Source organism: Strigops habroptila, chromosome 9, assembly GCF_004027225.2.
Source record: "Strigops habroptila isolate Jane chromosome 9, bStrHab1.2.pri, whole genome shotgun sequence".
NCBI classification, from domain to species: domain Eukaryota; kingdom Metazoa; phylum Chordata; class Aves; order Psittaciformes; family Psittacidae; genus Strigops; species Strigops habroptila.
The window spans coordinates 12,749,694-12,776,893 of NC_044285.2; the positions used below are offsets into that span (position 1 = coordinate 12,749,694).

General features: G+C 40.0%; 1 protein-coding gene across 4 annotated transcripts; it reads left to right on the top strand.

Annotated features, from left to right (window-relative positions):
• The first annotated feature begins 797 nt into the window (after window positions 1–797).
• Window positions 798–26,869, top strand: LOC115612533 (tropomodulin-3). Of its 4 annotated transcripts, none has more exons than XR_003993063.1 (11): window positions 798–882; window positions 7,322–7,523; window positions 8,986–9,142; window positions 16,174–16,296; window positions 16,910–16,999; window positions 17,537–17,667; window positions 18,897–19,004; window positions 20,454–20,597; window positions 20,947–21,091; window positions 22,215–22,356; window positions 23,708–24,335. XR_003993063.1 is itself a non-coding variant. In XM_030496843.1 (11 exons), exons 2-10 carry the CDS (start codon window positions 7,398–7,400, stop codon window positions 22,268–22,270), a joined length of 1,080 nt encoding a protein of 359 aa, XP_030352703.1. In that variant the 5' UTR covers window positions 798–882; window positions 7,322–7,397; the 3' UTR covers window positions 22,271–22,306; window positions 23,708–26,869. The 4 variants fall into 4 exon arrangements, 2 of the variants coding, with proteins under 2 accessions (XP_030352703.1, XP_030352705.1); XR_003993062.1 differs by having other exon boundaries at window positions 22,215–22,337; XM_030496843.1 differs by having other exon boundaries at window positions 22,215–22,306; window positions 23,708–26,869.
• Window positions 26,870–27,200: the final 331 nt, after the last annotated feature.

Here is a 27,200-nt window from a genome sequence, read left to right on the forward strand (position 1 = left end):
TTTCAGGACAATCTGTCCAGATTGCTTTCATACTATAAACCTTTAAAATATTGTACACAGTTAATGTTTACTAGCACATGATGTTTGGTAGCTGAAACATCCAAAAATGCATGTTCATTAAGCCCTGGCCAGGGCATGTTGGTGTTTGAACTCCACCAGCGCCATGCCAGTGGGGGCACCAAAGGTGCTCTGTCCCCAGGCTTCCCAGGAGAAGCTGCTGCATCCCTGTAATTGCTCCTTTTGTTGGGATCAGGAAGGGATTGGACATTGAACACAGCCACAGGGGACTGCCCTGTGCCCTGCCCGACAGCCCGGAAAAGGAAGCTGCATGTTTTGAATGGAGAGGAAACTACATGTAGGCAGAGGTAAAGATGAGGAACCTGGAGAGGCCAAAGGGAAGAGCGATCTGCAGGGCTGTGGGGAGCTGTTAAGGCACACCGCAGTTTCCTGACTCCCCAGGTCTAGCAAGGGGTGCAGGACCCGGCCACCTGGACCCCACTGGCTGCACAGACACAGGCCGTGCCCGGGTGGGGGAAGCCAGCAGACGCACACCTCAGCCTGTGTCCCAATCCCATTCCTGCGCGGGATTCCGTCCCGGGGCCCAGGGCCTCGCCTCCCTTCCCTAACCAAGGACTGACTGACCCGCCCTCCCCACTGCCGCACCCAAACCCGCTGCGCCCTCCCACCGCCCTGTGCTTTATGTGATAGCGGGAGCGGCCGCGCCCCGCCCCTCCTTGCGCAGGCGCGGAGCCGCCCTGCTAGCGCAGGCGCGCAGCCCGGCGCCCCGCCCCGCGGCCGGACTACAGCTCCCGGCGTGCTCCGGGCGCGCAGGCGTGGGGCTGCTGCTCGCGGCGGACAGAGCTGGTCGCTGCCGCCGCCCGGGTGAGCGGGGAGCGGCTGGGGCCGGGGCTGGAGCCGCGGGGTGTCCGCGGCCGGGCGGGCTGTGCCGGGCGGGCCCCGCGGAGGTGCCGGGAAGGGTGCGGGTGGGCGGTCAGCGGCGGGCGCAGCCCTCTGCCCGCTGCCACAGCGCGGCGGGAGCGCGGCGGCGGGAGGAGGAAGAAGGGGCTGGGCTGGCTCCCGCCCGCCCCAAACCCCGGCGGCTCACCGCGGGGCCCGGACCTCCGCTGGTTTCGTGGAGCGGGGAGGTCGGGGCTTCGTTAGCGCGGAGCTGGGAGGCGCGGGGCGGGGGTTTGGCGCTGGTCAGCGGGCGCCCGGCGGTGGCTTCCTGCGCTGGCCGCGGGAGGGGTGCGGGGCTCGGGGCGGGAGGGGCCGGGCGGTGTCAGCCGGTGGATGCTCACGTAGGGCTGTCGGTGAGGTTTTAGCCAGCGCCCGGCTTTGCCGTGAGACCCGAGAGCTGTGAGTTTGAAAGCTCTGCCTGTAGATCTGGTTAGCGTAATTCTCTCAACTTGCTCTGTGTGCTTTGTACAGCTTATAAAGCGCGCAGTGCACGGCACTGAACCGCGGAGGAATGCTTTTCCCATGCACCCATGCCTAGGGGGGTTAGTGCTGTGCAGCGCTGCACCCCGGCACGGAGCCGTGGGCCCGGGCAAGGGGTGATCCCCGGAGGGTTCCCGTGTGCCTTGCGCTCCCGGCTCCCTCCATTTCCTGGGGACTTTGCACATAAGCTGTCGGTATAACCTTCTGAAAGCTATTCGCATGTTTCTTTGGAGGTAGGCACAAGCTGTGATGTTCTGGAGAGGCTGTCGAATGTGTTAAATTTGTTATAATATATTGTATGCGTTCTCAAGACTAATGTTTTGCTCCTGTGTCAGGTGTGCAGAGCTTGAAACACAGCCTGTCTTTCAAGGAGAGAATCTGAAATTGGCTACTACTCAGAAGCTTTCCCTAAGTAACATAATGGGAATAAAGTTAATTTCCTCTGCTGTCCTGTTCTAGGCTTGTAAGTTTCACCACTTCTCTGTAATGGATACAGATACCTGAATGCTTCTGTACAGTTTCAGATAGCTTGTACCAGGTGTTTCTTTTGATTGAAAGGCCGGTAGATAGTTCCTCTGGGAGGAACTGTGTATCAGGGTCTGTGGGCAGTACATTTCTACTGAGGAAAATCCAGGTCTATTGTCTTACAAAAACAACACCAAAAAACATGCCTTATCCTGGCCAGTCAGTAACTCCGGATGCGGTGGTGCTGCCCTGCCTGTTGGGAGAGGGAATGGATAGCTGGAGTGGGGATTTCTGTTAGAGGAGCTTCTTAGGGCAGGCAGTACCTGTGGTACCTGGGGTTTTTAGCTTACCCCAGCCTCGTGTGTGTTTGGGATCATAACACCTGCCCTGCAGCTAGTTTGATGAGTGTGCCTGGAAGTGTTGTGGAGATGGGTGTGCTGGAATGCTGCCTCCCGTGCTGCCAAGGCTGCTGCTTCCGTGCCCTGTGCAGCTTGCCAAGTGTGCTCTGTCCCCTCTGCTGTTGCCTGGGCTGGATGGGAATGTCCATATGGCCCTGAGTGTGATGACTGGTTTTCAGGAACAGGCATGCGGAATAAGTTTTTATGGGACAATGCCAACTTGGCAGCTTAGCCGTTGCACAGAGCACCCTGCCTGCAAGATAGCTATGTCCTAGTTCTGTGTAGCTGTATACAGGATAGGTCAAAGAATGGGCTTTGTCTGGTTCCTGGTGCGCCCTGATGCAGAGGAGGAGCTGTCAGGAACTGGAAGTACAACTGTTTTCAGATTTCCTTCATCATGGAAGAACCTTCACGGTCCTTGTATTTACTCTGCAGTAGCTGTCTGTCCCCCTCCACTCCCCAGGTCACCGTATGGACAAATGTGAAGTTGGCGAAGCTCAGTTTGTCATGTATAAAACTTAGTGAGTTGATTCTTTGGACAGAGAGAAGCCTCGGGCTTGCTTTTGTAGGAAAATAGCCCAGAATAGCTATTTCTTGCTGCTCAGAAAACACAATTTATCCTAACAAAAAGTGTAGGCAAAGGTGAGCTGCCACCTGCTGGCTCTGTAAGGCCGTGGGCCAGGGGATGCTTACGGGATCCCTGTGCAGGAGAACTTGGTTCCTGTGCCCTGCCCCAGGCTGGAGAATCAGGAGGGCTCAGCTGGGTTTTTGAGAGCTTTCTGCTAAGAAAAGCAGCATCGCGCTGTTCAGCAGAGTTACCGTAAGACATTACGGAAACATGCCAGGGAACGTGCTGGGATTATGGTAATATTTATATTTTCTCATTTTTCTCCTAGCTTTGGTAAATAAAGACAGCTCCTTCAAGTGCAGCACATTCTTCATAAACAGCTCTGTATAATCTCACACACTGGAAAATAAAATTGTTGCCATCATAGGGGTTCCCTTGGGAAATGCTCAGATTAGGCCTCTGCAAGCAGCTGGGATGGTCTGGACCCGGACTGGTGCAGGAATGCTGCAGCCCTGTGGACCCCCTGCTCTGGGTCAGGTTCACTCAGAGGTTGGGTGGAAGGAGGCTCTGAAGGAACAAATTTGATTAAAGTGACCTCTGCAAACGTGCTGAGCTGAACCAGCTCGGTTTGTTTTTCATGACGTTGCTTCTATTTTAAAATCTAAATTATGGAAACCATTTGCGGTGGACTTTAACAAGACTGTAGTTTCCTATGGGTAAGATATTTCTAAAGGGTTACTCCTGCTAAAGCGTCCCAAGAACTTGTGTTCTTAAATATAATAGAAATTTGGGGAGAGATGGGTGAATTTTTGCAAGAAAGTTGGAAGCTAGCTATATTCTAGAATCTTGGGTTTTAAAATACCTTTTCACACAGGAGAAAACAAATACTTTAACTTGTAGAGAAGAAGTATGTGAAAATTGCTTGACAGTCTTTCAGAGGATGATTCAGGTAATTATGAAATGCCCTAGAGTTACTGCTGTCCTCTAGTTTCTTCAGTTGTTCATGGATTCCTCAGGTGAAGGAATAATGGCAAGATTTATGTCTCTCTGATGTCTAGCAGAATATCTTCATTTCTGATTTTTCCACTTCTGCCTAGCAAGTAGAGAATTGAAATTTGATTGATTGGAAGTGATGGCTTTGTTTCCGTTTCCTTGTATGTTTCTGATGCAACTGTGAAGTTGCTAGAGTGGAGAACTTTACCTTGTAGTTTATATATCTGAAAAACAAACGCTAGCCCTTTGGACTTCTAACATATGGAATGTTTTCGTGGTAAAGCTAAGAAAGATACTTGGAAGAAAACTAGCTCTGCTCATCAAGAAAGTGTATTTGCAAAGCCGAAATTGATGGTTACTGTTTTGCCTATGATTTTGCAGTGAGATGGGCCACAAACATTCACAGCCTGAATAAATGCTGCTTCTAAAAACTTGTAGTTTGCTATGCATGTATCTTTGCTGCAGTGCTACAGTGAGGATTGGAAAGCAGAGTACCAAATGTGTTTAATGGGATGTGAAGGGGCTCTTTTGATTAGATTAGGGCTTCAGCTGGCCTTTATGCCCTTTTTAGGCAGTGAGAATTCCTGACACCATGTTTTGAAACCTGATTTTTAGCATGTTTTCTAGAGTGTCATGTGTGCTGTTGTTTCTGCTGTAGGGAATGTTTCTGAAAGTCATTACCAAGGAATCTCTGTAGTACAGCCATGCTAATCAGTGCCACCACCATAACTTCTTAAAGGTGTCTCACATTAAGTATGCTTTCATGTTTTAAAAAATACTTTTGATTGATAGGTATTAGAAAATATGGCCAAAACTCTTTAAATGTGCCAGGCCACATGTGATTCTCTTCCTCTTGCTGAACTGAAGACTCGGTTACAGAAACAGGGGGTTTTTTTTTGCTCTGCTGCTCTATTTTTCACTTTTGTGTGCGTGTCTGAGCACTGTAGCTCAGGATTTGCAATGGCTACTTTGATCACATTATAGACACAAGTGAGACTAAGGGTTATGACCTGAATGTTAATTGACATATTATAAAGGATGAGTATTTTCCAATGTGAAACATACTGATGGAGTAAATAAAAGGTGATTAATTTTGGGTGACAATATTTTACAGCAATTCATAGAGAGTAAATCCAGCCTACATAAACGTAATGTATGGTTATGCAGTGCTGCTCTCCTTCAGAGTAAGGGGAGCATTACTCTGCAGTATGCTAACTCTTCTGTTCCTTATAATTACCTGTTAAAACTGCACCTTTTAATATTTGAATGCAAATGGACATGCAGAAATGTGGTAAATAGCAGCGTCTTGATGTAGGATTCAGATGGTGCAGCCTGGTCACAAACAATGCTGTGTAATTGGCTGCAGGAAGTGTTTTTCTCTTATGATAGTGTGTAATGGCTTGAACTGTAAGGAAGGGCAAAACATTAAGGCGCTCAGAATGAGAAGTGTGCATGCAGATTGTGTGGCATCTGCTGCAGCTATCAGCTAATTGTCCTTCAGCTGTTATGCACCTGGAGAAACAAATACCACGAGACTATGAAAGCTGTAGGAGGTGGCATGCCAGACCACGGAGACACTGCTTTAGTTACTTCTGGAACATGGGTTTGAAAAACATAGGTGCTCTACCCTCTGCGTTTTCTGCAGCCATTAAACTCGGATGTTCTCAGCTCTGTGGCCTCTTGCAAAAGGTCCAAGCTCTTTCAACATTATTGGTTGTAGTTCAGAGGAGGCGAGACACCATTCTTTTGGCATAATATACCATGGAATTGAGGATTCCTCCTGGTTTTCATTATGTTTGAGGGAACTTTACCAAAGTTGGTTGTTCAGTTTTGGAATTAAGTCCTATCAGTGTCAACTGTGGTTTACAAGTAAGCTCTAGTGTTAATATCAGTAATACCTTTTAAAAGCAGACATCCTGAAAATAGCTGTAAATCTATTCCTCATTCTGCTGTAGATGTTGGTAGGAACTGAAAATTTACTGTTCTTGCAAAAGCAATTGTTAAAACCAGATTTACTTTACAGGTAAACTTGACCAAATGGTGTGGATGCGCCTTTATGTGCTCATGTCTGTTCAGTGTCTCTGAACTAAAATATCACTGTATGTGACTGACTGCCACGGAAACCTTTCTTGATATAAACAACTGAGGTAAAGGAATCCTGTAAGCAGGATTCCATGGTATAGTATGTATATACGGCCCTTCTTTTCCTTTTACTTAAGAGGCAATAACTTTAAATTGATCTGTTTTTGACGTACAGTGTAAGTGCAGGTTTGAACTAATGCAGTTAGTACACATGGTGTGAGTATCTAAACTGGAATGTGGGCCATTGGAGAACAAATAAAGTTTGCTGCATGTCTGATCTGTGTTGAGTATTTCTATAGGGTGTTAGGGAGGCTAATAAGCCTGAATGTATGGATCTATCTTTTGCTCCCCAAATACATTGTGGACAGTCTTGGTCACTTACAAAGAGTCATTCAAGTTACCTTTTTTGTGCGTGTGCTCAACTTAAAGCAAGAACTTGGCAGAACGAAAGGAGAATCCCAGAACTTCTTACAGAAAAATTCGAGAAACCAACTTGTCAGCTTCAGCACTGTTGTGATCAACTCTTTGTTTTTTACAAGCCAAATGCTCAAAAACTGTGACTGTTAGAAAACAGGTGCCCTGTGCTCTCCCTCTCTGTAAGAAGAGCTATATAGGCTGTACATCTTTTGAAGGACCCCAGTTTCCTCTAAGTATAATATTTAGTGAGCAGTTAGCAGTCTGTTCTGTATTCTTAATTTTTGGGAGGATTGTAGGACTGCCTAGAATACTGCTACTTGGGAGCTGTATTCCCTAAGCTTTTCATCAAGGTGTTTTGATTTTCCTTGGACAAAACAATGTTATTTCAATGGCAATGCTATAATTAACTTGGAGGCAAACTTCCTTTGTTCCCTCTGTAGGTAATACACAGGGATATGAGTCAGTAATAAACAATTAGCTTGTTTGTAGTGAAGTTCTCCTTTACTGCTCTTAAACAGCAGCAGCAACAATAAATGTAAAGCATCTTAGCTCTCCTTTGACTGCAACATTTGTATAAGAACAGTGGCATTAAGCTGGACTTATAAATACTAGGTATAGTTGGCATTTATTCCATCCTGCCCTGCAGCCTGACCAGCTCTGTGGGAATTATGGCCTTGGTGTTCTCGTTGAGAAAACTGGGTCTGGCATTCATCTGAAAATATATATTAGCTTAGCTACTGATGGAAAAGGGCATGGCAGGACAGGATTCTTGTCAGCGAAGTGGCAAGGTGTAGACAGCTTCCAAGTGCTCTTTGTCTGTTGTAGAGTAACAGGTAGATATGAATACTGGATGAAAAAGCTTTCCTTTCAGAGATGTATTTGGAAGGTTGAAGGTGCTTTGTACTTGGGATATTTACCTTAACTATTGTTACTTCTTTTAAAAACTTTTCTTCTTTTATAGATCTGGTGAAGAATAAGACTTGGATTTTGAAGTGTTTGAGCAACTTGCTACTCAATACTTGCTACTCGAGGGAGTCATGACACTCCCATTTCGAAAGGACTTGGACAAGTACAAAGATCTTGATGAGGATGAAATTCTTGGCAAACTTTCAGAAGAAGAACTGAAACAACTGGAAACTGTTTTGGATGATCTTGACCCTGAGGTACGTATTAGCCAAGAGCAGTTTTATTTTTTCATTTGTTTAGAAACTAGTCTGAAATAAATTGAGACTTTTTTTACTTGTACACTATACTTTTGAACAGTTTTTTCCTAGTCTGCTTATGATCTTATTTACAGATATATTTGTGTATATAATGTTTCAACTGTTTATTTCCTGTTTGCAATATAAATGCAACTGCAGTAGAGGAAAATGGAAGAAGGAGTTGTCAGGAGGAGCTTTCTGGGACGTATTTATAATAAAAATTGCTTTGAGTTGTGTCCTTGAAAAGAAGGTTTATTGAGAAAGGCCTGTTTAAATTCCCTGTTTCCAGTGTTGTCTGGTAAACAGCCCTTCTGCATCCATTTTTGTTTTGTTGCTTCCACCGTTGGAGTTTGGTGGGAGAGGGAAGGTGCTGACCTCTTCTAAAGATTCTGGTCCTGTATCTGGTAGCCTCAATCTATTCTTGTCTTCATGCTGACTTTGCAAAGAGGAGGCAAATAATTGCTCAGCTCCTGAATTACAATATCAGTGTGGGGTAAAGAACATTTTAGCCTTCTGTTAGAACGAGCTATGTCTTCTACTGATACTGCAGCTAATGTCAGAGTCGAAGACTTGTGTTTTCACCTCTTGATTGTCTGTTCTTGCTTTAATAGCGCCAAGATTAAGTTTAGTCTGGATGTTTGGGTGTCATTTAAGAGTATTATGATCACCTATTTTGTTGCACTGCGAAATATTCTTGATAATTTAATTGGCTTTGAGTTTCTAGACATTTTAATAGAGGAGAACTGGCAAAAGTGAGTGGTTGTCCTTTACGATTTTCAAAATACCATGTTTTTTCCATTCTAATATCCTCCTTTTTTTTTTTTCTTGTTGCTTGGGTTTTTTTGGGTTTTGTTGTATTTGTTTGGGGATGGTTTTTTTTTTTTGTTTTTTTTTTTTAGCTGAAATATGTTAATGATGGCAAAAAAAACCCTACCCCACCTTGAATCATGTCAAAAGTAGAAATACCCTGTGTTAAATGCCGTACAACAGTATAGGCAGTTGTTTTGAAGACTCAGAAACACATGGGTGTAAGTGATGGAGGAAGCAGTCTCTTGCTGAATGTCTAAGCTGTAAATATCTGAGTTTTATTTACTACTAGTTTAAACAGCATTCTAGAAAATAAATGCAAATTACCTAGTAAGTCTAGTGCTGGGAGCTAGTGTACTTAAAGTATTGCTTCAGTCCTCTTCAGAGTGCAGAGTGCTCTATTTTTAAATATATTCTTGGTATCTAAACAGATTATCTTGTGTCCTTCGCCTGCCCCAAAAAAAGGAAGTGGGCAAGGGATCAAAGATTGACTAAAAAGGATGATGCATTGAGTCTGAACCTTGAGGAGAGGGAGAAGGAAGAGGGAAATGAAACTAAGCAGGTGTTCACTTAGACTTTCTAAGCTGTACTTTATATGCTTCATTTTGTTTTGCAGAATGCACTGCTGCCTGCAGGCTTCCGACAGAAAGACCAGACTGCTAAAAAGGCTTCGGGTCCCTTCGACAGGGAACGGCTCCTGGCATACTTAGAGAAGCAGGCTCTTGAGCACAAAGACAGGGAAGACTATGTGCCTTTTACAAGAGAAAAGAAAGGTAACACCACCCCTTCCGGTCGGTGTAGGTGGTTATGAAATCTCTGAAGTGGACCAGCCAGAACTGCTGTGAACCAAAGTTTATTGAAGCACTGGCAGCTCTCATGCTTTTAAACTGGTGGCGTTTCCAAACGAGTGCTGTTGTGCAGAGGCGGGATGCTTCCTGTTCTGGCATTTGTGACGCTGGGGCTGCTGTGCTGTTTGTATCTAGCACAGGAAGGAGACAAGACTCAAAGATTTTATCAGATTACAAAGTTCTGATGGAGGTGGTATCCTCAAAGTAAGAGCTACCCCTGATTTGTGTTAGTAATAACAAATGCTGTTGTTGTGCCTGTGGTTTATGCCCTGTGGAGCTGGGTATGACAGTAACGTTTGTAATACATTGAATTAAAAAAAATAGCAGTAGAATGATGTCGTGGTAGATAATAATGTTCAAAGACATTGTAGGCTGACAAGGCCAGGCAAGTGGTGTATGCAATCATGTTGTTTTTCTAGTATCCTTACTGAGAGGTCTAATAAGATTGCATAGTTATTATTAACTAGTTACATAGTTAACATCGCAAGCAGCTTTGAAATGTGGCAGTGGTTTGTGGTCAAAAAACCATGGAAACATTGACCCAATGAGTGGACCCATTATTAAAGCCTGGGATTTTAAATCTTTGTTTTGGATCTAGTCATCTTGCTGACTTGGATGGGAAGTGTTTTCCTTTTCTGTTGATAATTAAAGAATGTGAATCTTAAATATCTAAGAACAGATTTATTTATTTTCTTCCCCCACAAAGCAAGAGTTCCCAAATTTGTTGTGCCTTACTAAGGTGCTATTGGTAGGGACAGAAACTCCCAGTCCTGGGCACATAAGGCATAGGAGGAGGCTTTTAGCTCTCACCTCAGTGTTTGTGTGCTGCTTGTGAACCCTAGCTTGTCTGAACCTTCCCCAGCAGCAGGGCAGATCTGCTGCAGTAAGACTTCAGTAAATTGTTTGATAAGTTGCATTCTAACTGCCTGAGATGAACAGGCTCATCTCTTCTCAAGAGTTTGAAACCCTTTACTTAATTGTCTGCTGTGAATCACTGCTTATTTTAGACTTGAAATTTCATCTACTGTTTGTATATATAATCGTGACGGTGGTGTATATCCCATGCAAATTTTGTTTGGGATATTTGTATTTTCTCTTACCTGTACCAGATAGCTGTTACTTGACAATGTTGGTCTCTCTTTTTCTTTCCCTTGAAAGAGAGATTGTTACTTGAATGTGCTGCACTGTATGTGATGTACTACTTCCTTAATACACTGTGGTTTACCTTATTTGTGTAGTTTACACCACTTTCATTGGAAGGTAACTGTGACACTCCTTTGCTTTCCTTACGGGCGAATGGGAGTTTGCTGCCTGGATCTCTACGAGTAACTGAGTTCAGGATAATGCAGTATATTGAATGTAATGAATTAAATGCTCCTTCAGGCTGTGAGGCTGGGCATGGAGGATATTCTCTAGTTAGTACTTGGTTTTCTAGTGAGTGCTAGTGCTTCATTCAGATATGTGGTTCTTTAAAGTCATCTTATGTATACATGCACATGGAAAACTGTTTGGGTAGATAAAATCTGTGTGAATCATGTAGAAAAACAGAAGGGTCCAGCTGTAATGCAGATCTTGGTTAAGAAAGATCAAATGTCATTTCCTTTATGTAATGTAGTAAATAGCAATCTGCCTGTATGTTGCAATATGTCATACCAGTTCAGTTAGCAAAACTTCCCATATCTTTAAAAAATCCCTTGCTATTTAATAACATTTTCTACCATAACATTTTAGTACCATATAAGAGGGGAAAATTATATGAAAAATAAAATTCTTACTTTCATTAAAACTAAAAATATGAAAGAAACCTGACAACTGTAACCTTCAGATTTATAAGTTTTGAGGAGAGAGAGATGGATTAGAGTTACAGCTGTTTTCTTGGTGCCATTTTTGTAGGTCAGGCTTTGCTAAAATATTTGTGTGTGCCTAGGTGATCTCATTGCTCTAACTTGGTCTAATTATTTTATGGAGCAAGAAGGGGAAAAGCTCTTCTTTCCTTTTCTGATTCTAGTAGAACGTTCCATGTGGCGATTTGGCCTGCAGGTTTATCAAAGAAGCTTACCCTGGGTTAATTTTAAACATCCTGGCTTGCTAATGATTCTGGTAATCTTGTTTCCCTACTACAGTGTAAAGGAAAATCTTCTCTTCCAGTTGTCCTAAGTACCTCATTTTGGGATAACATTTTATTAAAACAGTGTTGCATCATCTTTCACTGATAGATGATGTGATTTTCTTCAAGTCTTTGGAACTCTTTTTGCTGTGTGCTATGAAATGTATATGTGAAATAAAGTTTCCTGATACAGTGAGATGAACAGTGCTAAAGAAATGTGAAGTTTAACAATCCCTAAATTTTGTTCTATTGCATTTTTCCACTGCCTGATTTTGTTCCTAAAAGCATTCTTTAAAATATACTTTGTTTTTAAACACGGTTTAATGACTTAAGTCACATTCTGTTCCAATTAAGTGTTGAACCATACAGTAAAGCATTGTTCCAGAGATTCATGAGAGCAATGTGGTAATAGTTTCAACAAAACTAGCTTTGTCTCAATCTGTGTACATAAGTATGTCATAAAGATTTTACAAGGCATAGTGCAAGGAGAAGGATCTGTCATCTAAACAGTGAAATAAGGCTTCAGTGTTGGAGGCTCTTGCCCTTGAGTGTGTTCCACACATCTGACTAAGTCTGACCAATACTCCTCACTTCTCTTGGAACAGCAAAAGATGATAGTGCACCTGAGATAAAAACATATCTAACACCAGTAATGTACTTTGTGCTGCACAGTGCAAGGCATTAATGCTTTGCGTTTCTAGCCTTTGCACTCTCCTAATTGTGGCTTTCTCTTCCAACTCTCCCTCTGCATTCCAGCTGGAGTATGTTTGCCTGTGTAGATTTGCGTTTCATATAACTTCCTCTTTAATGTTTTTGTTTTGGTGTTTTGTTTTGGGTTTTTTTCCCTGCTCTGTCACCCAGAAAGTGTTGTTAGGCTGAAACTGTAGTCACCTGGCTAGAGCTCTTTTGTTGCTGCCCTGATCAGTTGTTGCTGTTTGCTTCTGTTGCAGTAGGATTTGTGATGCTGTGTTCTGTTTGCTTTTCTATCATTAGTCTTTAAAGGAAGTGTGTTACATGTTTGAAAGGAAGCTAATATCCTGTAGGAGCTCTGGAGAAACAACTTGGCAAATTGACATTCTCCATACAAGACCACTAGAACAAAATAGCGTGTGATACTGTAGCCTTAATGTAAAACAGTTTTCTAACTCACTGCTATGTGCTCTGTAATCAGATAATGAGTAACAGTGCAGTTTCTACAGTAAGACACTGAGGAAGTCACTTGTAAGTGGATTAAAAAAAATACTATTAAATTGTGCTTAGAAGTGAATTGATGAACCCAAGTCTGTCACATGGTAAGAATTGGTGATTGGTAAATTGCAGATTATATCAATTTCTGGATTGATGAAACTTCAAGGAACATAAGATTTAAGGATTTATCAGATGTTGCTCGTTCTTCATGAAGTCACTGATGAGACAAGCTTGTATTCAGTTGTCCTCAGGTGACACTTGATGCCTTTCCTGCAAACAGAGTACTGCAAAGTGGGTTTTGGACATTCTTCTGATCTGCAAGTTGAGGTCACTTGCTGCCTAATAGCTTGGGGGTAGGAGTGTGGGGTGTGTGAGAATAGCACCAGCACTACGCAGTGTGTGGCCTCACTGAGCAGATGTGATTTCTGCAAGACTTTTAGTCCCACCTTAGATACTGCGAGTCTGTGCATGAAATGTCATGGGCACGTCAATAGACATCATCCAACGGTTCTGCCTTTTGAACAATGCAATTTTGTGGAACTGGAAAGTTCATTCTGTAGCAAACAAAGCCTGTGAATTAATCCTGGGATGTGCATATCATTTAACTCCTTAGGTAAAGGCATAGGAGATCTGAATATATAGTTATTACCAAAAACATGTGAACAACTCGGAAATTTGCCTCTTTATGTTGTATTGCTTAACCTTTGCAGTATCCTTGTTGGCTGAAAAGGAGGATGTCTTGTTCCTTTATGTGAGCAAATCCCTGCTATTTGGAAATGTTCCACTCAAGGGCCAAGAAAGCTATTCAGCTCATAGGCTGAACAGATGTGTAGTCTGTGGGGTTTTTTAAAGCTTACATTAGGGAAGGGAATTGCTAAATTGTCTTGGCAGCAGGCCTTGAGTTAGATCATTGTCCCCAGAGACCCAGGAGTCTTATCTTTTTCTGAGGTATGTTACTAGAAGCGGGGAGTGAGGAAGAACTTGCTTTCGCATGTGCATGCTAAACCCCTGAACTCTGGGCAAGGATGAGGTGAAGCCAATGAATGAGACATTATATACACAAGGGTGTGACCTGTTTTGTAACAAAAACTGCTCCTGACCCAGTTCATGTGACTGCAGTTGGCTGCAATGAACATTTCTGGAGGGGAGTGGCTTTTAACATTTTTGCTTTAATAAAAACTGGGTATACTTCTGGCTCTTTAGGTTATCTTAAGAGTCAGGCATGTACGGATAAATTTTGTCTTATGAAGGAAATGTTTAGAACCAGAAGTTCCTAACCTCTGTATTGAAGAATTACTTAAAGTAACACTAGGAAAAGCAGTTCTTTTTTGTGAGTACTGTGTGATGAACCAGACAAAATTTTTACAAAGTTGCTTTTGACTGAGATCAGTTTCCTTCTCTCACTGGCAGCCTGCTGATAAAGGATGACATGAATGAAGGCTCAGGTGCTCACATCACACTTCCCTTCTCTCTCCTGGTACTCTGAAATCCTCACTTTTTTACTGGCCTGTATTACTGAGGGGAAACAACACATAGCTAATGAAAGGCTTTAGATCATGTATATGCTCTTCAGAGTGTTTCATGGGTTAATGAAAACTTCATCAAACCCTCTTTTCTCTTCTGAAAATTTACAAGTTTATTCTTTCCCCAGGAGGTGATAGTGGTACAATGGAGGTAGAAATGCATTATACCAATTATATCAAAATAACCTTCGACATTTGCTACGGAAGCCTTCAATTTATGAAGGTTGTATTCATAAATCATTTATTCTTCCTGATCACCACAAGCATAGTTACTTTTGCACTGTCCATCAAACCTGAGGTGTGGGTGGTAATGCATGTCAGCTGCTTTCAGCTGCTGTTTGTAGTCAATACAGTTATGTAAGAAGATTTATTTTCTGCTTCTGACTATAGATAATGACCATTTATACAACTTTCCAAAGAGATAGCAACTCAGGAACAAAAATACTGTGTTGCTAGCAACAGATCTTTGTCATCAGACTGTGTTGTCAGGGAAAAACCTGATATGCTTCTTTGTAATCTGTGCGAGTGGTCATGCATTAAGTTCCTATAAAAAGAAAATGAACTACATACTGTTGTAATCTAGGATAGGGATTTAGAGAGAGAGAAAAGGTGGATGGGTTTTGTTATGCTTTTACGGATTTTGTGTCTGCTGTGGGACCCAGGAGCTGACTTCAGGCATTGCTTTCTGCAAGTGGTGAAACCAAGCTCCTGCTTTGTTGGAATTTCCCAGAAATAAAACTGAAATATCCCTGTAAAGCTTCTTGTCACTGGGAGGTATTTAAAAATGCTAAACTTAGTCTTCGTCCAAACATATAACAAGATATGCTTGTATGCAGTTCAAGTTAAAAAAAGTCTTAGGCTTCTGGCCAGCTGACTCTGGTGCACGGTGGGTTTTCGTCATGTAATTGGGATAAGCTAGGGTGATTTGTGTGCAAAAATGTTTTATAGCTATGGATAGGGAAGAGGGTGGGTACCTGGATTAGCACTGAGACTTCATAGGAAGATTATCAACACCACTTCCTAACCCAGGAAATAAAGGCAGTTGGAGCCCCTTTCCCACAACTCTGTCTGCTGATAGCTCAGGCAACTTGGGAAGTTTGAAAAACTTTGAGTAACTGTGAAGATGAGAGTTGGTTTTCTAGTTGTGAATTACTTACATCAAATGCATCACTTTTGTTCTCTCATGCAGTACAGTATCGTGTTAATTTGTCTGAACCTCAGCACTCCTTACCTCTCTTGGGTTCTTAACTAGTGGCAGACTTCTTAGTTCTGAAAGGTCAATTCTAAATCTTTCTAATCTGAACTGATTCTGAGTAACTGTTAGAATAGTTTTCTCATATTCTGATTTCTTACCCTAACTTTTCAGTTGAAGATATATGCAGGACTTATGCATTATAAATAGAGGTCTATGTAGTTAGCATGTCTCCTAGAATAACTTTTCCTATTATCTGTCCTTAATGACTACAAAGTTCGTGCAGAATGTGGTATTACCACTGCTCCTTTTTCCATTCTCTGTGAACGTTCTAACTATCATTTTAGAAAATAGTGTCATTGGCGTAGTAATCTGTTATCCTGTTTTGTGCTGTTCCCTGACCGTGGTTTCCTCAAGCAGCTCGGGCATCTCCCTTTTCTGCTTAAAAATTGAGTTAACGTCTGAAATCAGAAATACCATGTATGCTGCAAAACTGCAGTGAATACTCAGGTCCATGATTTCAGATGATACTTTGATATGTTCTGTCTGACACATTCAGATTACAGTTCTGCCTGGGTCCCTTTCTCCCTTGAGAGGAAACTGGTCCTCATTCTCTAGCAATACTAAATTTTCCTTACAGGCACTTTTCCTAGGCTGTTTGAAATATATAAAGGAGGCTTATCTTTACTTTCTAATCCTTAGGGAAGAAATGAATTATTGGAGTCATAATACAGACTTCTGAATATTTGGAATAAGTGACATCATATTCCTGTCTGTGTTCTTTCTCCATATCTGACTTTCAAAGAAGAAACCTCATTTCTTTATGTTGTCCTTGGTGCTCTTCTCAGGATTTACGTAATATATATTCCATAAGTACAGAAAAGAATAAAGATAAGTAGCAATATAATATGAAGTAACATCAGACTTTTCATTTTCTTTATTCCAGGGAAAATATTTATCCCCAAGCAAAAGCCTGTACAGTCTTACGCAGAAGAAAAATTCACTCTTGATCCAGAACTGGAGGAAGCCTTGACCAGTGCCACAGACACAGAATTAGGTGACCTTGCAGGTTAGTTGTGTTTGAAATACCAATGGGCTGGTGTGTATTTAGACAAGAAAGATCTATAGTTAATGTGTTTGTGTATTTGTTATTTGAAACGTGACTAGAGGAAGTTGTGTTTGTGATAGCAACTAGATCATGTTATATGTCAGCTTACTTGTAGTGTATCAACTGTGCTGCTTTGTGATAATTTATAGGAAGGTAGATTATTTTGGCCTGCATAAGATGCCTGATTTTCAAACTCAACCCCTCTAAGATCATTCTTCAGACTGGCTGGGTTTTGTTGTGTATGGTACTACTTTTTTTGCATGCAAGAATGTGCTGCTATGTACCTCTATTTCTAAAGCTTAAGTCAATAATTTTGTAACTGAGCTGCACTTTTAACTTTGATGCTTGAGCTTGCTGAGGTCAAATCTAAGATGCGAAAGACAGCTTAAAAGTCTGCAATTAATATTTTTTTTTCTACTTTTCTTTAAATTATTAAGAGATCAAATAGTTTATTGTACTGATAACGGGGTGTTTTACAAACACCAGTTGTTATTAAAGGAACTCTGAACCTGAGCTGAATTAGTCAGAAACAGTAAAATTGTTTTATTTGCTTTTTGCTTTTATCCTTTTACAGCTATACTGGGAATGTCCAACTTGATAACAAACAATCAGTTCTGTGATGTAGTAGGAAGCAGTAATGGGGTTGACAAAGACAGCTTCTCAAGTAAGTGTGTACACAAGTGCTAGATTAATGAGTTCTTTGTACTACACACAGTTACTACAGCATTAACTATTTTATGTACTATAGCATTAACTATTTTCTGTTGCACTAGCAGTCTGTAGACTATTCAGTCTTGAGTTGGAAATGTGTATGTCTAAAATTGCTAATTGAGTTCTGGCAAGAGTGGAATTAAAATATATGTGTATTGCAATCTATTCTAATTTTAAGTCACTTTTGGGGGATAAAAGTAGGCATAAACCTGTAATTGTGTGTGTTGGGTTTTAGGTTTCATGTTTGTGTTTGTAATTCAATTCCTATATGCTTTCTGGTTTGGAAGGAAAGCAGGAAGACTGTGAGGGCCTTTGGAAAAGAGTTGAACTTTATGAAAATATGGTCAAGAGAGGATGGTATGCTTTTCAGGTGGGGGAGAGATGTAAAGACTAATGATATTTAAAGACAGAAAATATTTAGTATGTGTATCATTTATTCACAATGAAGGATGTGACCTGTTTGGTTACAATTAAATGCCTTACTTTTCAGATATAGTAAAAGGTGAAAAAATGTTGCCTGTTTTTGATGAGCCGCCAAATCCCACAAATGTAGAGGAGACACTGCAAAGGATTAAAGATAATGATTCTCGTCTTGTTGAAGTTAATCTAAATAACATTAAGGTAATTACCTGAAGTCTGAAGTAAATATGTTGCTTTTGCTCAGTAGAAGATGCTTTAAACTGCAAAACTCTGCATGAGAGTTTTGCAGCTTAAGCTTGTAAGAGAGTACGTTAGGTTTAAGTGAAGCAGCCTTTCTGCTAAATGTTGTAGCGTGTGTGTAATCTCAGAAACCCAGAGCTAAACCGATAAGCCATCTTGGTTTCTTTTGCCAAATGTGTATTTAAAGTCTTAGATTTTCTTACTGCCCAGATTTCTGTTGCTGTCAAGTTGGCAACAGTTCCAGCAGTTCACCATCATGGAGTTAACTTCTTTGAATCCCTTATCCTGGATGAAGCAACGTGCTCTTGGTTATGAAGCAATGTGCTCTTGGTTACTACTGTTGCAGACAAAGTGAAATTTGTACCTGACATCCTTCTGATTCTTTTACAAAAGAGCTGTTGGCAATTAGGGCAGCTCCTGCTCGTAACAGTTGTGGTTTTAAACATGGCTAAAACTTTTGCATATTTGTATGAAAGAAAACAAAACTATAGCACTCCTGACTTACAGTGCAGACAGCAGTGACGGGCTGCTATCTGCAGCCTCACTAACAGCCTGGCGTATTTGTTGCCCTTACTAAAGGAAGAAAATAAAATGTGTTCAAGAATATTGTACAATAGAGACATGCTAACCAAAATAAATGCCTAAAAAGGCAACAGAACAAAATTTCTGATATAATAAACTGAGAAATCTGCTACCCTAATTACCTAAAATTATTCCTTTTAAGCTTGGTTACTACAAACACTGTAAAAACTATCAAGCTATACATTGGCAAATTCTGGAATTATACTTAAAATAACATAGAGAATGAAATGCTAATGGTTTGACCAGTCCAAAGCTCTAAATGCTTTTATATTTGAGAAAGGTTAATTTGATGCAGATAGCAGAATATTCATTCATATAAATTTTGCTCAGTAACAGTTCCAAGTCAGCTAAATACCTTTTAACACTTACATTACTGCAGTTGCATCAATGTAGTAAAAATGACTTTGCTTTGTAGAATCGATGACTCTAATAGCTGTTGTATCTTAAATATAGCTTTTCTGCATGTGTAGCCTTTACTGTGAGACTGCTGGAGAACAGTGATAGTTAATATAGTACATTTTGCTGTAAAGAGAATAAGATAGAAGAAGTTGGGGGGAGGGAATAAACTTGTATATCTCAAGAGAGTGAAATGCTATTTTTAATTCAAGAACATACCAATTCCAACACTGAAAGAATTTGCAAAAGCCTTAGAAACCAACACGCATGTGAAGAATTTCAGCCTTGCGGCCACCCGAAGCAATGATCCTGTTGCTGTTGTAAGTACTCTTGCTAATGTGCTTAAACAGGGTGCAAGGGAAGTTAGGATGGAAAGACAATGGTGAGGGATTGAGTTGAATTCTGTTTAAATATTTGGAGATTAAAATGATTAAATTCCATTACCCTGTAAAGTATGTTCTCTTTAACAAACCTTTGTTGTATCAAAGTTGGTAAGTGATTGCTAGTTGACTAACATGCAGCCATGTATGAGTGAGAATGTATGTATGAGTGAGAATTCTTTTTTTACAATCCCTCCACCCGATTTTTCATTTGCTAACTTCCTGTTTTTCTTTTTTTTCTCAATTGTTTAGTTCCTAATGTTCATTCCAAGAGCCAGTAGTATATTCAAACTTAACTTTAAAAGAAGCACATTTGAGGACTGAAAAAGTTCATAATCTTTCTGACCTAGCTAGAGTTTTAGTTGAAGAAGGTTGTAAAGCACCTGTTTCTCTGATATCCCTGCTACCAAAGATTGGCTTAAAGCATCGGCATATAAAGCATGACATTAGTGAAGGTATCTAGTTTGACACAATTGAAACTTGAGCATTTGTCATCTGGTCCTGTTTTTCTTATGTTGAATTAAAAGCACTACCTGATTTATTTACAAATAAAGAGGTAAGAAAACATCTCTAACTTTTGCCAGGACAATCCTTTGCATTTGTTTTAATTTCAAATTAGAAAGAAAACTATTTTGAAAGACTCCATTGACTGACCATTAGAGAGCTTTGGTTTGGGTCAGTTACAAAGCTCCTTCTCAGTAGAACTGAAACATTTGCAATGGCCTATAAAGGCTTCTTTTCCCAGGCATGGTTTTCTTGGAGTATTTTTGCATTGTGACTTGATACAAAAAAAATTTCAAGGTTATGGTTTTTATGACAGTGAACCTCAGCAGTTACTTGTTCTTGTTTTATTATTTTCTCAGAAATAAGATCAGGTATATGCCATTTCCCTAAGAATGCTTTTAGCTACATCCTGGTGCTGCGCCTATAGCTTTGAGTTTTACCTCTTCCTACCAAATCTGTAGACACAAGCATTTTGAAAGTCAGATCTCCTGTTTACAAATTAACCATATCTAATTCTCCTTTCACTTGACTAATACCCTTTCTTTGGCCTTTACTTAGCAGCTTGTGTTACTCATTGTATACTGTGAAGGCTGACAAAAGGGAATTGGTCCAATGTGCTAATTTCAGACAATCTATATTCTGTGTAGCTTTTTAGTTTGTAACAAGAGAAAGGGCTTTTCTTGGCTTAATACTATTTAAAAGGAGAATGTAGATAATGCCTGAAGACTCACTTCAGTCTCAATAAGTGAAAGCTTGCAAAGTTATGCCATGCATCTGTGGACTTGTTGCTCCTATTGAACTAGTTAGTGGAAGAGGTCATCAGTGTGTGCTATGATATACCATAGCAAAATTTGAAAGCTTAATGATGCTTTCTTGCATTCAAAGGCTCTTGCAGATATGCTGAGAGTAAACACAAAATTAAAAAGTTTAAACATAGAATCAAACTTCATCACTGGAGTTGGAATTCTGGCACTGATCGACGCACTGAAAGACAACGAAACATTGGCAGAGATCAAAATTGATAATCAGGTAAGTGAGGTGGTGGTAATATCGTAGTCAAAACAGTCTATCCTAGTTGACTGAGTATTTTTAGAAGGCAGCTTGTGATAAACTTTCCAAAATACTTTGCTTTTAAATACCTTAACCCCATGAATTATCATTTGTAAGATTCTCGGAAGCATCCCACTGAAGTTGATTCTTGGTCACTTCTGTGCTTGCTTGTGCTTTAAAGCATGCAAATACATGTCGTGACCTGCTGCCTTTTAGGTTAATCAAAATGAATCTGTGTTTATTGAGTGATGTGATGAAAGTATTCTGATCTCTTTAAGGCTGAATACACATAAGCGCTGTTGTCCTTGTGTATCTTTTATTTTAACAGAGGCAGCAGCTGGGCACAATTGCAGAAGTAGAAATTGCCAAGATGCTTGAAGAAAACACCAGGATCCTCAAATTTGGATACCATTTCACACAACAGGGACCTCGAGCCAGGGCAGCTGCAGCTATCACAAAAAATAATGATTTGGGTAAGTCCTGTCAGCAGAGAATGACTATTAAATGAATGTGTGTGTGGTGCAGGTGTCTGGTTTTTTCTGCTCTTCTGTTGACATAACCAGGATAGCAAGATATGAGTAGATCCGTTTCAGATTTCTCCTGTGCTTTATTCCTACTCTTCTGTTGCTGCTTGATACTCTTTTACTTTGTTGCAGGGTGTTCAGGTGAATGAATTGTGTATTTTTAGCATAGTCTAGAACAAGAACATTGAAATTCCACGAGTTGTGGCAAAAAGAGGGAAAAGAATAGTTTTGATCAGTTTTCTTGAGATATGATTGATCATTTCTTTGAGAGCAGTACTTGAAATTAATAGCGCACGATGGCCTCTTTAGTGTCAGCACACTCAGTCTCATTTGGGTGGCTTGAGCAAGGAAACTGAACATACTGTCATGTGCAGAGACTGCAGGGGCTGGGTATCTCTTCCCTCATGGTTCTCTTCATGCACAGGTACCTTCCCTGCCTCTCTGAAAGGTAACTTGCAGCAGTGGCATCTTTATTTGCTGCATTAAGTTATTGGAGCTCATCTGTTAGAATCCTAACTAAGTGGACCAGCAGAAAATTGGTTAGTAAAATAGCACATGAATGGAAATCATTTGTGTAATAATGTCAAATACTTGAAGCTCTCAATTACAACAAGATAACGTAATCCATCTATTTCAATAGAACTACATTTTAAGACTCCATTTAATTAAACCTTTTGGCTTTAGATGCTTTTTGATAAGGATTACACATCTGAGTGTGAAAATGGGCCACTAAAATGGGCCAGTTTAGTAGGACTAGTAGCTCAGGGACACATTAGAGAGAATGACAGGAAATTGGAATTTGGTTAAAGATTGCTTCCACTCTGACTAAAGTTTAAAGTGGAGGAGAACAGCTCTGAAAGAGATGGAGGAGGAGTGAAGAATAGTGCATAGAGAAGACACTCAGACACTGCATAATTCTTTCTCTAGATTCTAAACCAGTTATTCTTATCTTTTTTTCATAATGCTCTGCTTTCTTTTAAGGTTTCTTTTTTCACTACTTCTCATTTTGGTGTTTGACAGTTGGAAATCTATGTTTCTATTGATATCTTGCCTTTTTTCTTTGCTTTCTTAGTCTGGAGTATGCGAGTAAAAGTTTCTGCAAATACCCTTTCATCTCTCCAGCCCTGAAGCTACAGAGACAGCTTACACTGAATACCCAATTGGGTACTGAGCACTGAAAACTGGGATGTTCAAAGTATCTTATTTCTGTCTTTGTATGTTTCTTCTAAAAAAACAGTCTACATCATCTTTCTCCTTTGCTTGCACTGTGTAGTACTTCCCTTTGTCTGAAACTGTGTATGTGTTGCTTTGAACTGCATGATTGGAGAAGTCTAAAGTTGGAATCTCTTCCATCTGTTCTTGTGATTTGATGGAAGCAGGTGTGCATAACTGCTGCCACTGAAAATGATTTGGGGTCAAATGGAGATCATGGCTTTAAACTGACAGAGGAGAGATTTGGATAAGATATTAGGAAAAAATTCTTCCCTGTGAGGGTGCTGAGGCGCTGGCACAGGGTGCCCAGAGAAGCTGTGGCTGCCCCATCCCTGGCAGTGTTCAAGGCCAGGTTGGACACAGGGGCTTGGAGCAACCTGCTCTAGTGGAAGGTGTCCCGGCCTGTGGCCTGGGGTTGGAACTAGATGAGCTTTAAGGTCCCATCCAGCCCAAACCATTCTATGATTCTGTGATAAGTCTATGGGTTCTTCTCAAAGTAAGCACTACATTTGCTTTGTAAAGAGTAAAATTCTAGTGAGATTTTATTCTGATTGTTTCTTTAAACTGTATCTAAAGCATTTCTTGAGACAGGAAGAGGGAGGCGCTAAACAAAACAGTTTCGCCTCTGTTATTTTGATCTGAAGGTAAAGATCAATTCAAATTGCAAATATGTGTAAAACTACATGATTTCCAATGAGTGGATTTGAGAACAGAATCACTTCGTGTATCGATGTGCTTGCTAACGGATATTAATTGAGGTACCCTATATAATTTTGAAGACACTTGGCCTCATGTTTGCACAGAAAACACAATTTGATGGGGGGGGAAGAAAATATCAATTAAAACCACTACAAATAATAAGCAAAACTCCAGTCATTCAGTCAATCTTGCGTATTCTTAAGTCTAAACAGAGTGTGAGCTTTTAGTGATTTTATTCATAAATCTGTCACTTGTATTTCTTGACAATTGATAATTTTTATTAACAAATGGATTGTTTTAGGCTATTGAATGTAACATTTTTTGGTGACATGTATAAATCATTAGATACACTGTGAAACTCTTGTACTGTTCCTTTTGAAGCCATGTAAGTTTCAGTAAGAAAACTGCAATGTGTAAAAAGAGTAATGGCTAAATCTGCTTACCAAGCAAAATGATTGTTTCCCACAAGTCTCTCCTCACAAGTATTTGAAGCTGTTCATGAATAAGGCAATAAGCACTGCTAAAGCATAAGCTTTAAATGATGGATAATACTCTGCTAATTACCAACTTTATGTGGCAACTGTTCATGTTGTAGAAATAATGAAAAGTAGTTAAAATGATAAACACTAAAACCCTTTTTCTCTCCTGTTACAGTTCGCAAGAGGAGGGTTGAAGGAGACATCTAGCAGATCTTGTCAGAACTGTGTGGAAATTTCAAGGGTCGTCCAGGCACGGTTGTCACTGTGGGCTTCGGCAATGTTGGACTAAATTTACCTGGGTTAGAAGGGAAAAGACTGGAAACCCCATTCCTTTTAAAGCAAAACTATATGAATAATCTGCTGGTATGCATCACGTTTTTCAGATTGAGACACAGTAACTGCACCATTTTCTGTACCATAGTTTTTGATCGGGTTTTTTTAAAGAACTTATTTGTATTTCAAGACTTTGGCTGTGCTTTCTGCTAAAAATGTAATTACGAATCAATGTTATAATTGTCTGTAGTCAAAGAATGCCACATTCAAAATCAATGACCCAATTGAAATGTTTGTTAGAAAATCTGGAGGTGCTTATTTACATGGAGGGGTGTGTATATTCTTGGAAACAATGCATCAGTGATAAAGGATTCTTCACACAACAGTTAGTCTCATTGTGTAGAGCTGTTTCAGCCTTGTTCATGCACTGAAGAGAAATCTTTCACAGCTATCTCAATTGTAATTCTACTTTTTTATTTTTTATTAGTTCTTGATACTGTGACTAATTAAAGACATCCCTTTAAACCTAACAAAAATAAATTGGTGAAGGACTTTTCCAAGAGATTTGAGGGGCTAATAAATTGGAAGCCTTGAAATAAAAAAAAAAAAAAAGGTGCCTTGCAAAATTACACCTAATTTTTCTATTATAAAATTACACCTAGTTTTTCTATTACACCTAAACCCTTAAAATCTTTTTGAGAGATCCCATGACTGTATCTTGCTCTGTATCTGAACCGGATATGGTTTTAGACTGATTTCATGTGTTCATCAGCATTTAGTTTATATTCCTTGTTTAAAAATCTTTATCTACATTCATAAGTATCAATATCTCTAGAAGTGGTGGACATGGGGTTTTTTTTAAATTCTGCATAATTCTGTACAGGAAACTCTGTAAAACCACTGCTCTAATTCACTGGCAAATGGAAAAATCCTTTCTTTCAAGTTGTTGCATTAAGCTATTAGAACTTGATCTAAATCTGTCATTTTTTAAATAAAGCAGTGAAGGAACACTTTTAAGAAAGGATTTTTCTATTCTACTTATGTCTTGATGTTGAAACACTACATAAGACATGCAGAAATTAACCAATATGCAGTGTCAACTCAGTATGATATGGTAATTACTGAAGTATTTAAAGTTCTGTATCTAAGCAAACTAATAAGGCAACAAGAGTCACTTCAACTTCTGTACATAGTCACAGTAGACTTCTTTGATATAATATGAAAGCCTAGAGGCTTTTTGTGCAGGTCAGTTTGTACTATACTAGTTAGCTCACTGTTGTCATGAGATCACAGAAACGTTCTTTAGGACTGCTCAGCCATCTTTCTAGCAACAGCAAATTCAACTGACTATTGCTTTCATCAAAGGACTGTAAGATGGTGAGCATTTAATGTATAGAAAACATTGGACTGAGATTTTTGCATTAGGTTGTATATACTATAAAAATTTAAGAGAGCAACTCTCTGACACTCTGCCCACGTCATTTGCTGCAAATCTCGTTTTGGATCTTTGAAGACAGACTTTAATTCCAGAGGCGACTTCGAATTTTACTGCAACTGTACAGAGAATTTTAAACTATAGTGCCTTCAGTGAGGATGTATATAACTGGTTTATACTTGTGGAAGAACAGTTTTCCTATTTCAGAATCAGCCTTCTGTTATAAATAAATGTGTGCTCTGAAAATCAAGTCGGTATTAATTCTGTTAGAACCAAAGACATACTATAACTTTGAAACAGTTAGAAACTGACTAGTAACAAAAAGGGCTTCTTTTGGTTTTGGCTTTGTAAATTTTCAAGAACTTTTTAGATTTTGAAATTCAAGTTCTTGTATAGTATACAAAATGTCACAAGTTAAGTGTCTTTTTACAGGCAGTGCTGTATAAACATGGCCAAAGCATGTCATGTGCCACGTTGCCTAAAGCTGTGCTACTTATGTGCTAGGCACCATAATCATTTTGTGTCAAAAAACAGGCTGTAATATCTTCCTTCATTTGTTGAAGGGCTGCATGTTCATGGAATCTGTTCACGTATTGTGATTCTATGATGATTTATTATCAAAAAAATTAGGCAGTCATCTCCTACATGAAGATGGAGAAAATAAAAGGCTGGATTATGAAAATGATAGCCTAAATTCCTTTCTTTATTAAATCAAGATAGCTGCTTAACGATTTATATTCCAATCAAAACCAAGGGCTTTTAAGCTGCAACTTGGGTGTTCTGTCACAGATGACAGTAGTAGACCTTAATAATGGATTTAGCTCTGTAGGCAGCAGCTGAATATTTGACTGCTTACTGTCACTTTCAGGACAGGTATCTGACAGGATGGGCATAGAAAACTAGTTTGGTTTATTTTCAACCAGAAGGGTTTAGCCTTCCAAATTGGTGCAAGACGTGATATGATGCATGGAACACTTACAACCATCACTTTACTGCCTACAGTGTGTATCCTTGTTGGAATAAGTGAAGGAATTCAGTCTGTAGCTAGGTATCATAAATGGTCTCAACATGCAAAGTGAACATGCAACCTGGTCTAGTGGGAGGTGTCCCTGCCCATGGCAGCAGGGGGTTGGAACTGGATGAGCTTTAAAGTCCCTTCCAACCTAAACCAGTCTGTGATTCTATGTGATGCTATCAAATGTACTGAGATCTTGTGCATGACTTCATTATTTTTGAGGGCAAAAGGGTATTACTTTGGTTACCAGCTATCGTAACTACAAGATCTGTTTTTCTGAAAGAGGTGATACTTTTTTTCTTCCTGATTATATTTTGGGCTTAATGCAAAAGTCAAATGATCACATACATTGATTCTGTTGGTTCCAAGCTAAGCATGGAAACATACCCTATATTCCAAAGCAATTATCTATTTAGTGTTGTATTTGAAGAAATAGCCTCATTCTCTCTACAGCTTGAATAATACTGTTTGTAAGCTACAAACGAACAAGTGTTCAATTTAAATTTCCATTGAGGAAACATGAATTGAGTGTTTTAGCATATCAGCACTATATGCTGTCAGATTGTAAACCAGTAAAAGTTTTGGATGATTAAAGTACTGTATTCTTGTTGTGGTTTGGGGGTTTTATTTGTTTGGTTTGTTTAAATAGCACCTTGACTTGCTGAAAGTTGACAGTGTGTTTATGTTAAGCCATTACTTTCTCTTCCCCAGTAGCAAAGTGAGTGACCAAATGGCATTTCTGGAAGTAAAAAGCTACTGCTGTGGAACTCAGTTTTTCACATGGCAGGCAGCAGAAAGATGAGTAAAGCCCCTAAATGGAGTAACAGCATCTTGTCATGCCTGGTCAATACACACGAGCAAGTAAAGAAGTGGTGGAGTGGGATGTTAGGCTGCCTTGTGCGTTGTTATTGCAGCCGCACTTGGCAATGGGAGGGTGTAGAGGTG

Bases quoted from the DNA above. Each gene is read 5' to 3' on its own strand.
- LOC115612533 (XM_030496843.1), top strand. From the start codon at position 7,398: ATGACACTCCCATTTCGAAAGGACTTGGACAAGTACAAAGATCTTGAT. The intron at 16,297-16,909 runs GTTAGTTGTGTT...ATCCTTTTACAG, and splicing joins AGAATTAGGTGACCTTGCAG to CTATACTGGGAATGTCCAAC. The intron at 21,092-22,214 runs GTAAGTCCTGTC...TTGCTTTCTTAG, and splicing joins CACAAAAAATAATGATTTGG to TCTGGAGTATGCGAGTAAAA.